Genomic DNA, 13,473 nt, shown 5'->3' on the forward strand with positions numbered 1-13,473 from the left:
CCATCGAATATATAAACAATCTTCCGAAACTCATAACAGTTGAATCTATATTAGAATTTCTATATAGAACAGGTTGGTATCAATCAGACGCTACTTCATAGAAAAGAGCTTTATATAAGTTGTTGTCAATAAAAAGCGATATTATTTATATTTAGAATAGTTCCTCCTTTCGCGACATAGACACTCACTAAGAAAGGACTTTTGGAAATTTCAAGTTTCATATTTTTCTTTTAAGTTTGAAGTTATTTTATGTCTAGGGAGGCGGACAATTATTGTATATGTTTTTTTATAAAATTCGTAATATTTTATATTTACCTTTTTAAAAATACGAATATAATTATATTTAAAAAAGTAAATCCAGTTAACAGATTAAGACAACAATGTTATTTATTAAGTATGTTGAAGAGCGTGTGGTGGCAGAGCACAAATGGCGTTTATTGTCTCGTATTGAAACAGGGGCGAGGTGTCCTCTGTCGAGATAATTAGAGATCCGTATAAAGACATTAATAACAAAACGGATATTAGAGAGGCAGGGACCGCTTGTTCTGAAACTAAAATACATCTATTCTTTCATATTTAATACGGAAAATGTAATAGAAAACTAAGATATATTGTTATTAATATTACTGTGAATTGATCATGTTGATGTGGTTAATAATATAGAAATTAAGTTTGATTCGTTCGAGTAGATGGATATGTTAATCGTTTTAAAAACAATCTGTCTGTGTTAATCACAAATATATACTCAAAAAGAGAAGTTTTAAAGAGTGTTATTTAGCAACCAGTGTCCATTTCTTTAATAAATATAGTTCACACAAATTAAATAATTCTAAAATATATAATAATAAAGAAACAAATATAAAATTACATTTTGAAAAATCTCTGAACTAAATAATATATTTTTTATAATAAATACACACTAAATTCTGTCTCAATTTTTTGGTGAAAAATAAGAAAAGACTTGACGAAAACAATCTTAATTGATAAAGCTGAGGCAACGAAATTATTTATTGTTGAATTAATTTTGACAGTAAAATATTTTATGAGGGGAGCAAAGGCTCGCGGTAATTGGATTAAAATTTTAGCACTCGTTGTGGCTGCCTATATTGATTTTTGAATTATTTCTTACAGCCCTGAAAATAAGGGTAAAAAATTCAAACATTCTGTTTTGTAACGCTGGACTGAACGTTACATTGAAGGTTTATTGAAACAGGCCATGGTACGGATAAATATAATTTTCTTATTTGGATAATACATTTTATCTAAATAATTATCAGTAACAATTTCAGCGAAAACAAGGAAAATTATATCTATTAATTATCATACAAATTACATACTGAATAAATAATTAGTCTGAGTGAACAAAATCGTTCTCGTCTGGCTTAGAATCAACCAAGACTTTTATAATCAAATTTACGGTATTATAAAATGTAGTGTAAAATTTTACTCGAAACTGTGCGACGGTAAATCGAGCTGTCGATACGGGAGGATAGTGTGGGAGGCAGGTATTCTCGCCTGCTTTATTTGCACATGTTTTGAATGTCATTGTCAGGGTGCTAATTGCGACTGCACGCCCCAAGCGCTATACCTCATGCATTTGCATTTATAAATGTACTTAATTTAATGAACTCTATGCTTTCAAACAAAACTTACATTTCAAATTAGTGCACTGCAAATATAATGAAAACAATGAAGGTATTAATAAATTTAATTATTTTTACTAAATTTATAATATTATTTTGTTTATCTGTGATACCTACTTATATTTATTACGGTTAATACAGGCTTTGTTTCGGCGTGGGTAAGCTGATTACAATGAGATAAGGTCTTAAAGGGATATCTTAAACGTGCGATAATTTCGTTCACTCAGAGTGAATAAGAGTGATCGTGAAAAGGTAAGGCAGGCGCGGCTCAGCGAGGGTCGCTCTCGTCTCTGCGGCAGCTTCGAATTAATTTTTCCACGCAGTTGACTTCGAATGTGCTTCCGGCTTGAGTTGCTTCAACTCGAAAGCAAACTTTTCGTGTTTACATTACTTTAAATTCTTTCAACTCTTACCTTTGCTCGCAATACTTCGCTTAGTATCATTTGCAGTGTATATTTATTTCTTGTTTAGGGAAATGTTTTACCTTTTCACTTAAGGAAAATTGCACTTCAAACACTTGTTAAAATTTCCCCGTGTACATATTTGCACCGTTAAAAAGATAGATAGCGAAGAAAATATTTTTTAAAGTGTTAAGTGTATTTTATTTACTTGTAAAGTCGTTTGTTTAAATATATTGCTACAGAATGTAACACGTTCAGAAGTTAATAAAAAATAATGCTTAATAAGGTATATTGAAAACTCTTACAAAGAGAGCTTAATTTCCTTTTCGTTATTGCCTCACTAAATTGCTTCCATGAGAGGAAACGTAGCAAATATGATTTAGACACGAGCTGTATCAAAGGCTAATTGCTCCACACTATGAATATATCCTATTTGAATGATGTAAATTGCAAGAAACTCATCACAATTTGTACTTATGTACATAATAGGTACTTAGACCTAAGTCATTAAACGATATTTTATAGATTTATCTTTTAAATTCCGTACTCGTAACGTTTTAAATTAAGTACATTTTATTAAAATCAGGTAAAAGTTTAAACACACTCTGCTACATTTTTATACATGCATATTTTAAAAAAAAAAAAACAATATCATTAGGGTATCATTTAGAAATTCTGACAATACTAAATATCTACGCCGGCTAAGCTCCGCTTAACTTAATATATGGCGACAGGCACTCAGCGTGATTACGGTGGAAGGTATCTATTTATCTCGACATCTATGTCCTACTAATCACTATCTGCCGTATATCATGACCACAAATCATATTAAGGTCGAAATATGACTATATCCGCTGTGCCATACGTGCTATATACAATTTAGGAGTTACAATTTAACTCCTTTTATTTTAAGGGAGAAATAAATTAAGGTATTACATTGAAAATCGATTTTAAAAAGATTTTTTAATAAATTCGTGATTATAAGTAAATTCATACAAAATCAAATTGATATTTGATTTGGAACGAAATTACTTACAAGAAATATCTAATAAGTAAGAACAGATATATTTCTTTTAAATGTGTAATTTGTTGTGAGGTGTAAATTTATATCTTGAATATATGTTCACCTGAACACGTTACAACAAAATGTATATCAAAATATGTGCTATGAATCAATGTTATTTCAGTTTCCCATTTACTGGGCAGCTTTGTCTCGTTGCTCTCTGATTTTACGCCTTTCAATTAACGAGTAATCATACACGCCCGGGGACCCTTTCATTGAACACTGGTAATGAGTTTTCACCCTTCGTCGAATAGTGGACATCGGTGTTTCAGACCCCGCACCATTTTCGTCGTTTTGCCGGCGCCGCCAAACTGGGCTCGAACGACGTTTATACTGAAAAAGTGGTTTTATTCGCTATCATTATGCATGTAACATGCATGCAATTTGCATGTTGCTAATGGGTAGCGTTCGTGCAAAAACACGTCTACTAGTGAATTTTGCGATATTATTTAGAGACGAGAATATGATCGAAATGGAAATTTATGATTTCAGTTTATGTATTATCGAAATGAATCAGGCTCACTTCGACTTTTTAGTTTAGGATAAAAGTGTATGATTTTTAAGTGTTGTATAAATTTCACAATTCATCTGTGTAAATGTTTTTTTCATTTTGTTAGGGTACAGCTTTTTGGTTTATGAAGAGATTGTTTTTGCGTTAGTATCGGCCATTGTTAAATTTATATATAGCAATGAGGTAAATAATTGAAGCCAGTATTTTATTTTTGTTTAAACATACTTTTGTACAGAATACACTTATCTAAATCATAATATTTCGAATCTCTGAATAAACGCTTTAGGGACATGCTTCAACAGTACTCAAAGTAATCGATCAGAAAATATTTATAGGTAAAAAGATTTGTTTGTGACGGCTTGGGACCGATCCCAATCCAACATCATTAGTGATAATAGCGGTCGCTCAAATTCGATATTCGAGACAGAATATCTTAATTAATGCCGGCGTTTCAGCTCCCTTTCTTTAAACGACGTAAATCGCACCAGATATTATTATTTACCTTCAAAACTGAATTCAGTGTATTCTTATCTTAAATTATAATCCTTTATAATTATCGTTATTTATAGACGAATTGTTTTAAGGTAAATTATAAGTATTTATATTTTACATTGCTTGTGTTAAATTTCTAAATGACTATGACTGTTGCCAATAAGATTTCATTATTATTTTTTTTAAATTTCGAATGAGTTTTTATTATTTTATATAAAAAAAAATGTGTCATAAGTAAGGAATTTGAGTCATCATTTTAATGTGAAACATATATCTAAATTTGTCTATGGCTTATATTTAAATTTGAGTAATTAAAAGCAACAAGGTCAAAATGTTATATTGTTATATCACTATAATTATCCGACCATCATATTCGTAGTTATTTTTGGTTGCACATAATTAGGAATAGATGATATCTAAGTATTCATTTTAGTAATATACGTAGTGTACCAGACAGTTTTAATCTATATTCAATATTCGAGTTACTATATGTCAGCTATTTTATCTGAAATAGAATTAATAATAATTATTTATAAAAGAAAATGCCTTGGCACATGATTTATACATTTTTTATAATCTGTATTAGATACCAATAGTTATTAAGAGTGTTCTTTAGAAAATAAACACATGCTATTTCACATTCTGTATCTTATCTGGCCTTCTTATGGCCTACAATTTTCTAGAACATTGATGTATTCATGTCATTCATATATATTCGTAAGAACGAACAGTTTTTCCAGCCATTTTGTAGAAACTGTATATACACTCTGTATGAACCTTCGCATTATATACATAAGCTTTTTTTGTACTATATGTGTACTAGTCTCCGAGCGAGGCTTCGCTCCCATATGAGGTCTGGTACTCACTGTTTCAGGTATATTTTTTCGGAATAAAAAGTAACTTATCTAGTATTCAAACTATAATCTATCTCTGTGACAAAGTTCATCCAGATCCGTTCTGTCGCTCTGGAGTGATTGCGATTGATAATTTCGCATTTATAATATTAATAAGATATCGATTAGATTTTGTGAAACATTCAAAATAAAACTTTGATTATTTTTACTAAAAACCTGCGTCTTTGCTATTTTAAACAAAATATTATATATAAAAATAACCCAAAGCAAATTTTAAGTTTTTAATTTTTCTAGTCAAATAACGCAGCTACGTTCTATTCATGGCAGTACGTCGTAACTGCCACATTGTTTTACCAAATTGAAACGATGACATAAATAAAATGTAACGTAACGAATAACGATCATATGATTTTCAAGTATCAGAAAATACTATTCTTAGAAATTATCTGTATTAATATGGGACGAAAAGGGAAAGTAAGCAAATTTTGAAATATATCGATTATTTTCTTTATTACGAACAAGGGAAATAGTTCTGAAAAAATACAATATTATGTTGCAAACAGTTCCAAATTATCGGGTTATTGTAGAACATGAAAAGTGTATTTATCAGTCTTTCTGAAATATAAATTGACCGACAATTTTATTTATTAGCACACGACTCTGTCTTATGATAAAAATGCTAAAAATATTGTATACAATATATTAAAAAACATCATAAATATCAGATTACAAAATAATAGTCGGAATCCTAAAATACTTACATCATACAAACAAGAATGCTATTGGATTACATTTTTCTTATTATGAAAATTGAGTATTATTTTATTTATCCTAAGCTACATAACAAATTTACATCTTAACTTATGTCGCTTAAAGATAAAATACAATTATACCCGTCTTTGAAATTAAGTAAATTTTATGCAAATTTACATTTTATGCGAAAGCAATTTTTTTTACGAAGTTTCTTTAAATTTATGATGAATTCTATCCAAAGCACAATTTTAATGTCATTTTATATATACAATTTTATGAAACACAACCCATTTGTCATTTAACTAACGTCTATGGCTTATAAATTAAAACAATATATGTATCTGAGTATTTATGTATAAAATTAGTTTTGTTCTTTTGTGCGCATTGGGCAAAAATAATAGTTATAAAAAATCCTTCAATAAAAACGTCGTTTAATCGATTGATAAAAAAAAAACAGATTTTCGGCGATTTTCTCATTTTTCAGAATATTTTTGCATTTCAAAATTTTATAATCAGATCTTAAGCAGATGGATTAATTGCAATATTTATAAAAATATATACATAACGAGCAGCAAATTAGAGCTTTTAGATGAAATTAAGGAACAAAGATATGAAAAAAAAAACTACTGAAAAGTAAAGAGCTCATAATATAATGTTGTTAAGGATAATTTATCTCTTAGGCTATGCTTATCATCATTTGCAGATTTTAATGATTCTCTGTTTTTTACCTAGCGGTCTTCTTTGGCGCAAAACGTATTTTATGCCATTTTTCATTTCATTTTTCATAAAATAACACATGAAACATTATCAATAACACAATTACTATTTACATTTATTTACAAGCACTGTCTGGGGTGCAGTTTAACGTTTGTGTTATATCACTGTACATATGCTTCTTATATTATTGCACAAACAAAATACTCATATAATTTCATTATGAAAAGTTTATTTCCTTAATGTTACTATGTTGTATAATTGTTGGGGACTTTCTGACAAATAGTAAGCATTTGCAATAATTAAAATTGCCAACGTTTCCAATGAAAACGCATCATAATATTATTGAAGTTTGAATGCTCCGGTCATAGTTCGGTACTCATCTCGGCCCCCCCTGGAGATTTTCCTACATTCCCGGGTTTGTGAAACATAATGTCCGAGTTACTGGGTGGTTTCGTGGAGTTCAGTTGCTCTGTAACCTGCATTGATAAAAAGTAACACATAAAGTAACACTATTTACATAAATATTACGCATTGTGTTTATTAAATTCCAAAAAATGAGGTATTTAAGTCGTGTCAACACAAAATTATTCACAAAACATTGCACACAAATAATTAACAAACAAATAAATATAATACATAAATAATGGTTAGTCAACGTATGTTAATCGATACCTTCTAACCCACGAACCCAACAAAATATCATGCAAAAACAAGATACAAACAATGATGCCTCCGCGAGCAACCGGGAGGGGGGAACAAACCAATGTACGTGCAGCTACTTCATTCCGCTACGTGTTGCGACACAAATTGCTGAAACCTCCGTGCGAGCTTTACTTACTGCGTGCTTTCTATGAGAGGTTTTAAGATAATGTCGAGAGTGTTGTCGTGTCGCATGTGCGCATGGTGCGCGTGGTGCGCGTGATGCGCGTGGTGCGCGAGTCTCGTGTGCGTCCTCGCCAAGTTTGCGTTGTAGTCACGCGATTCTCTTGATGGCCGCATATACCGCCGTGCCAGCGATCCGCTCTCTCCCACCATTATGTTGTTGTTGCTAGCATGTCTCTGCGTATCCCAATTACATATACACTTATCAAGCTACCGATGCAAACCTTACTGTTTAATCAACCAGAATACTGTAATTTATATTTGTACAATTTATACATAAAATATTTAACTCCCATAAAAATACGGCATAGCTTATAAGCGCTGCTACATCCTAGTTTAGTAGAGTGGACGCAAACATCATTTTCAGTAATTTAAATTTTGGTTTATTTGCGTATTAAGTAGGTGCTAAGTTATTCATTATATCTTTGAAGTCGAACTTTGTTATTATAATTTTCATTCAAAGCTAAATTCTCCATAATATATTTTTATGGGGAATTAAACAGATTACAAGAAGTGATGCCGTCAGTGAATTAGAATATCTAATCTACTAAAAATACTACTTTCATAGAAAAAAATATAGGCATTAAACTTATATTTTTCATCATCTATTGGATTATGAAAATTGTGTGATAACGCTTAAAATAAAATATGCCATTTACATCTTAAATCTTTAGCGACCCAGAAATTGGAGCTGCGAATAATGTCAGGAGTCCCTGTAAATCCATTCACTGTAGAAATTAATTATTAAATTATCTACGATTCTCAATTGTATCAATTTAAACAATTCTATAGGTTAACATTATGATGAAATTACATCAGTGTTTATTGAAGTGAATTAAATGGCTTTTATCTGCAAAAAAGTAATATTTTTGTGCTAAATCAAATTCATTACTTTTAGTCATAGAATGGATTTCGAGGGCAGCCGAATTGCAGAAGTATGTTAGGAAGCAAAGCGCCCACTCACGAAAAGTGAAAAGCCACCATCCGCGGGACTCGGATAACAGCGGGGCACGAGGTCGCGCGGGCGCCGGGCTGTGGCGCTATCGCTCGCGACCGAGAGTAGCGAGCGCTGCGAGCCTGACGCGGTGAGCCGAGCTCGGCCAGGTGCCGCCGGCGGCCGCCGCGTCAGCCCCGCCACGGCCCCCGCGACCCCGCCCCCGCCGCCGCCCGCCCGCCACTGCCTACTCACAGGCGCTTGAGACCCGCCCGCGCCACACTTCGCGCTGTCGCTCGACCTGGTGACAAAACCACTTTTATATTCTGATTTCTTAGTATTATATTCTTAATTTATGTTTCCTATTAATCATAAGTGGACATAAAAAATCAGGAAGGCGCCAAAATAGAATACAACATTTTAGTTTAATCGGCTAGATTAAACTGTTTGCTGTTGTAAAATTCAGTTGCAAGGTTTAACCCACATACAAATTGTGAAACTAAATAAAAACTTGTAAAAAGAACAAGTATTAGTTGAAATACAAATAACTGACATTAATCTAGGTTAGTTAAAATGAATTATTAGATTTAGTAATTAGCGTGATTTTAGGGTGAACTTGGTTAGTTTTCGGCAGTGTTAATAATGCTTGATAGCACGCTGCCCGATTGAAGGGTAAATCAAACAGTTTTCAAACTTTATTTAGCATTTTTAATTACCCACCCATTGATTACGACTGTTAAAAATATTTTTTTAAACTTTGACAATTCCTAATATAAAATATTTAGCCTACTGATACTATGTAAAACGTTAACGTTTAATACAAACTTTTTTGAAAACACAATTCATTCTACAAATTAAATTTTGCAGTAAAAACTACTTATGAAAGATTATTAAATAAAAAAAAAAACGATACATCCATGGTACCTAAATTTTAATTAAGGCGATTTGACATAACGTCGTAAAATGGCCGATGATTGCAAGCAATGTAACAATAACAAATAAAAACTCTTAAAATTATTTTATCTTTACAAATCAATGTTTTAATTACCTCTCGGAAGAATAAGCATAGTCCTGATCAGCACCTAATCCAGAATCAGTGTGTTCATGGGACACTCTTGCACTTCCTGATATTAATTCACCACTTGAACTATTGCTATTGCTATTGGTAACTGGACTGTACGGGTTGTTGTTGTGTGAAACTGGCGTAACAGTGCTTTTATACCCGTTATTCGTTAAGAAATCATCCCCAGATCGTCCGACGGGTTCGTCGAATGTCGGGTAAACACGCCTAAAAGACGTTTCAATATTATTAATCATACAAACTACGCTTCAATTAATATTGTTACAAATATAACCTAAGTAAACGTAATAACATATTTGATTAAATAATAAAAAACGTAAAGTGACTTGATATGATTCGTATTCATTTCTATTAGATAATGTAACACAAACGTACTTCTAACTCTGGTAATTAATAAAATTGCAAATGAACTTAAATGTGAGCACTGCGCATAAATTATACACATAATATTTTAATAAGCAAAATTTTAATTATCCTCATCATACCTCCCATGTTTCTCATTGCTCGTTCTGTGTGTACTGAGAGTGCTTGAGCTCGATCTGAGAGATCCTTGATTGTGGTTGTCATGGTCACTTTTGTGAGACGAAGAGCTCTTCTCTCGTCTCGCAAGTGATCCGTGTTCAGTCCTACGTTATAATAAGATTTGAATAAGATTTTTACATCATGGCGCAAGTCGTCAATTTGATAGAACAAAAAATAAATATTCTATTTATTTCTCGCTGAAACCAAGCTGTTATTTTGAAAAAATGAAAAATTATTTAATCAAATAACAAAAATCTTACTGTTTGTGTTTCGATGTCGTTCGTAGTTTAGTGTGCCGTGCGTGGCTTGTTTGTACGACGGTGTACGGTATTTCTTTGAGCTGTGCCTCAGTCATTCCTGTAGTATCGACTAGAGAGAATTCGAGGTGTTGCTTCAGTTCATTAGGTAGCCACTTCTTTTCGTTCGGTGAACGAGACCGTGATCTAGTAAAAATGTTTTAATTAAAGCATAACTACTTAAAAAACAACAAATAATACCAATATTTAACACATTTTAATTGAAATTGATTGCAATATTTGTGCCGAACCGACAACAAAACAAAAAAAGTAAACGGATAAAAAAGCGATTAATTAATTATAGCATTGTCATCCAGTTCTGAGCTTCATTTAAAGTTTCGTCTTTAGCGAATCGGGAATCCATTTTAAATCGATTGCATAACTTTTATCGTATAGATAAACAAGCAGGCATACTAGAAAGCTTTGCTTTTAAAATAGATTATTATAATATTAATTAAATAATGACACAAGTACTAACAACATATTTAGGACATTAAAATGCTATAGTGTTCGTTTCAAATATTGCTATCCTTTTAATTTACCTATGCTTCTTATGTCTTCGCGGTCTATGAGACGATGACCGATGCGTACCAGTCTCTGGTTCCATTTGGGACCGACGAACATTTGCTACCTGTATTTAAAAATATATATGTTGAGAAAGTAAAATAAAGTTAACGGCAAAGGGTAAAGTGCACTTCTATTTAAACATTGTATTTATTTTTCTCGATAGAGCCACTCACTTGAACGCTACCGCCTGCCGTTGTTTGTCTTAATACCTCCTTCCATTGGGACTCAGAATCGACCAGCTCATATTCCCTGAAATATTGTAGCCATTATAAGGAGAACTTTGAAGAGAAATTCAACTAATATTTTTCCAATTTAATGTGATTTTTTTTCATTTAATGATACTTCATTATTTAATTACGACTCGTGTGTATTATTTTACAATACATTACAATATACATACAATATTTTTTCGAAAATTATTTGCTAGAAATATTTTTAAACAATACAACATATGACAATATATATATTGTCAAATGTTTTACTCTATCGCAACAATAATCCATCAATCATCTATTTATACACTCAGCACATACAGGAAAATGGATCGTATCACATGCTTCATGCAATTATTCTTGGGAATTATTTTAAAAACCATTTTGTATAATTTTTATTTTGTAATTAATGTAATGGATAAGCCAAGGTGACTTTTGTATAGAAACCGTTACATCAGGCTTATCCATAAAATACGACTATGATGGCAAACTTTTCGATATAAAATTTTGAAGTCTGCGATTTCCTCATACAAAGTTTTATTGTATCTGTTGTAGTTTTGCCAGAGTTTGCTACGAAAATTCTTGGAATCTTTCTCCGACTGCGTTAAGTTTGTATATAGGATATCTTATAAAATATGGACCACATAATCGAACTGTGTAATATCTAGAGTTATTTGGGAACTTAGGTTATCACAACGAGTATATATATACATTTCTAAAGGTATTAGGATGGGTTATTTAGAATAAAACGTGACGTCACATGGAGGTACCGTTAGCAACACGTTAAAGTTATTTATTTTTCTATTATCATTTTTAATTCGTTTCGACCAAAATGAGTACTGGAGAAATATACGTGCTCGAAAATGATAGAGTAAATTGAAGTGTTGTTTGAAAGAGATCTGTGCTATGAGTAGAGTAGAAGAATAATATAAATATTATCATTGTGTGATTTATTAAACAAACTCTAAAGTACATATTTTTATATATTATTATACATACATATTGTTTTTCTGACACTACACATCCCTTCCTAATAATATTTATAAGAATCACATTTGATGCGAACGTAAGCGGGAATAATAATGAATTTTATATGTCTATAATTAATAAAATAAATAAAAACTGACTTATTGTCAGGTTGGGAGTCGTCTCTCTCTGAGCCCGACTCATGCTTGTGTCTTGAACGGTGTCGCCGGTGTCGACGCCCAGAGCGACCTGACCCGCGGGACAGCTCGCTTTCGGCATCGGACTGTTGTCTTCGAGACCGGTGCCTGTGTCTGACGTCACACGTTTTTTGAAAAAACATAACTCATAAACTTACTATGTACTTAAATACGATCTCTGCATATTTTAATTTTAAATTTAAATAAAAATTAATATCCGATTATAGCTCACAAAACATTAAAATTATTTGTGTATAAATTAAAGTAAATCAATTTTATAGAATACTTTTCTTTTAAAATTCATGAATTTAATGATTATGTTTATTATATTTGCTTACTTTCGATTCGACCGTGAATCATTTGAACTCTGGGAATCTACGGATGCCGACCGATGTCGAGGCACTGGCGGCGGCCTATTTGCTGTTGGTGATGCAGAGTAGAGTCCGCGCCTAGTAGGTGCTGACCGCGTCGATCTTGGCGATCCTCCAGGACCACTAGTTGCCACGATAGGAGCAACTTCACCGCTTAATCTAACACGAAAAATATAAAGAGAGCTGTATATTTATCTATAAATATAACGTTCTTTCACTAGGAAATGCTGGACTAGACTTCCTGTAGTTTTAAGAAGGTTTTGAGCATTCCACGCTACTATATAGATCGAGTACACACGGCAGAATTAAGCATATGTAGATCGATTGGTACTTGCCCAGGAAACCTGCAACCTTCGTTTAAGATTCACGTGCACTTACTTAAAATTGGAGCATCTCAGCTCATGTTTAAAAAATATAAGGAGGTTATTTAATATTCGCCTATATAAGGTGAAGTGCACATTAAACCATTTAAAATATATTATAATAAGTAGTAGCTTTAGTTATCTATAACAAAATCGTCGCAAATAACTAATAAGATTCTGTTTTCCAAACTTAGCATAGTTACTCCTTTCTCTAAGTAAAATTTTTTCTAAATTTCAATTTTAAAAGGGAAGTTGAAGAGCTAATTTTGTATATATATCAATAAAATATTCGGCTAAAATCAACTTTGTTCAAAAAGTTTCTGTGATCTTACTTAATAAAAACGAGAAACCACAGAATAATCCCCGAGGGAGCGAAGAAATACAAGCATTACGAAAAATAAAAGCATACTTACGAATTAGGCCGGTGAACTGAGGTAGGTTGTTTCATTTCAGGACAGTCTTTTATTCTCAAGTCTTCTAACTTTGGTACTGTAATAAAAGAACAGCGTAAGAGTATGTTTTAAAAAAGGTCGCGCTAAGATTATTAAAAATATAAACATTGTAGCAATTATTCTATTATCTGTGAAAGAGACAATACTTTTTATAGATTATTCGTCTAAGCAGATCACATGTAAAAATAAAGTATTTA

At 31.9% G+C, this 13,473-nt stretch overlaps 1 protein-coding gene across 4 annotated transcripts in view; it reads right to left on the reverse strand.

Annotated features, from left to right (window-relative positions):
• Positions 1 to 6,347: 6,347 nt before the first annotated feature.
• Positions 6,348 to 13,473, reverse strand: part of LOC125067192 (band 4.1-like protein 4) — a 35,801-nt gene continuing 28,675 nt past the window's right edge. For 2 of the 4 annotated variants that reach the window (XM_047675646.1, XM_047675637.1), the window contains 11 exons: positions 13,238 to 13,313; positions 12,430 to 12,621; positions 12,056 to 12,205; positions 10,890 to 10,965; positions 10,692 to 10,780; positions 10,114 to 10,296; positions 9,817 to 9,957; positions 9,299 to 9,538; positions 8,281 to 8,551; positions 7,273 to 7,493; positions 6,348 to 6,910 (listed from right to left, as the gene is read on the reverse strand). In XM_047675646.1, coding sequence (XP_047531602.1) covers positions 6,895 to 6,910; positions 7,273 to 7,493; positions 8,281 to 8,551; positions 9,299 to 9,538; positions 9,817 to 9,957; positions 10,114 to 10,296; positions 10,692 to 10,780; positions 10,890 to 10,965; positions 12,056 to 12,205; positions 12,430 to 12,621; positions 13,238 to 13,313 — 1,655 coding nt within the window. In that variant the 3' untranslated portion in view covers positions 6,348 to 6,894. The remainder of the gene's footprint in view (positions 6,911 to 7,272; positions 7,494 to 8,280; positions 8,552 to 9,298; positions 9,539 to 9,816; positions 9,958 to 10,113; positions 10,297 to 10,691; positions 10,781 to 10,889; positions 10,966 to 12,055; positions 12,206 to 12,429; positions 12,622 to 13,237; positions 13,314 to 13,473) is intronic. The other 2 variants (XM_047675655.1, XM_047675663.1) reach the window with 2 other exon arrangements.

Source organism: Vanessa atalanta, chromosome 1 (assembly GCF_905147765.1).
Source record: "Vanessa atalanta chromosome 1, ilVanAtal1.2, whole genome shotgun sequence".
In the NCBI taxonomy this organism is placed as follows: Eukaryota; Metazoa; Arthropoda; class Insecta; order Lepidoptera; family Nymphalidae; genus Vanessa; species Vanessa atalanta.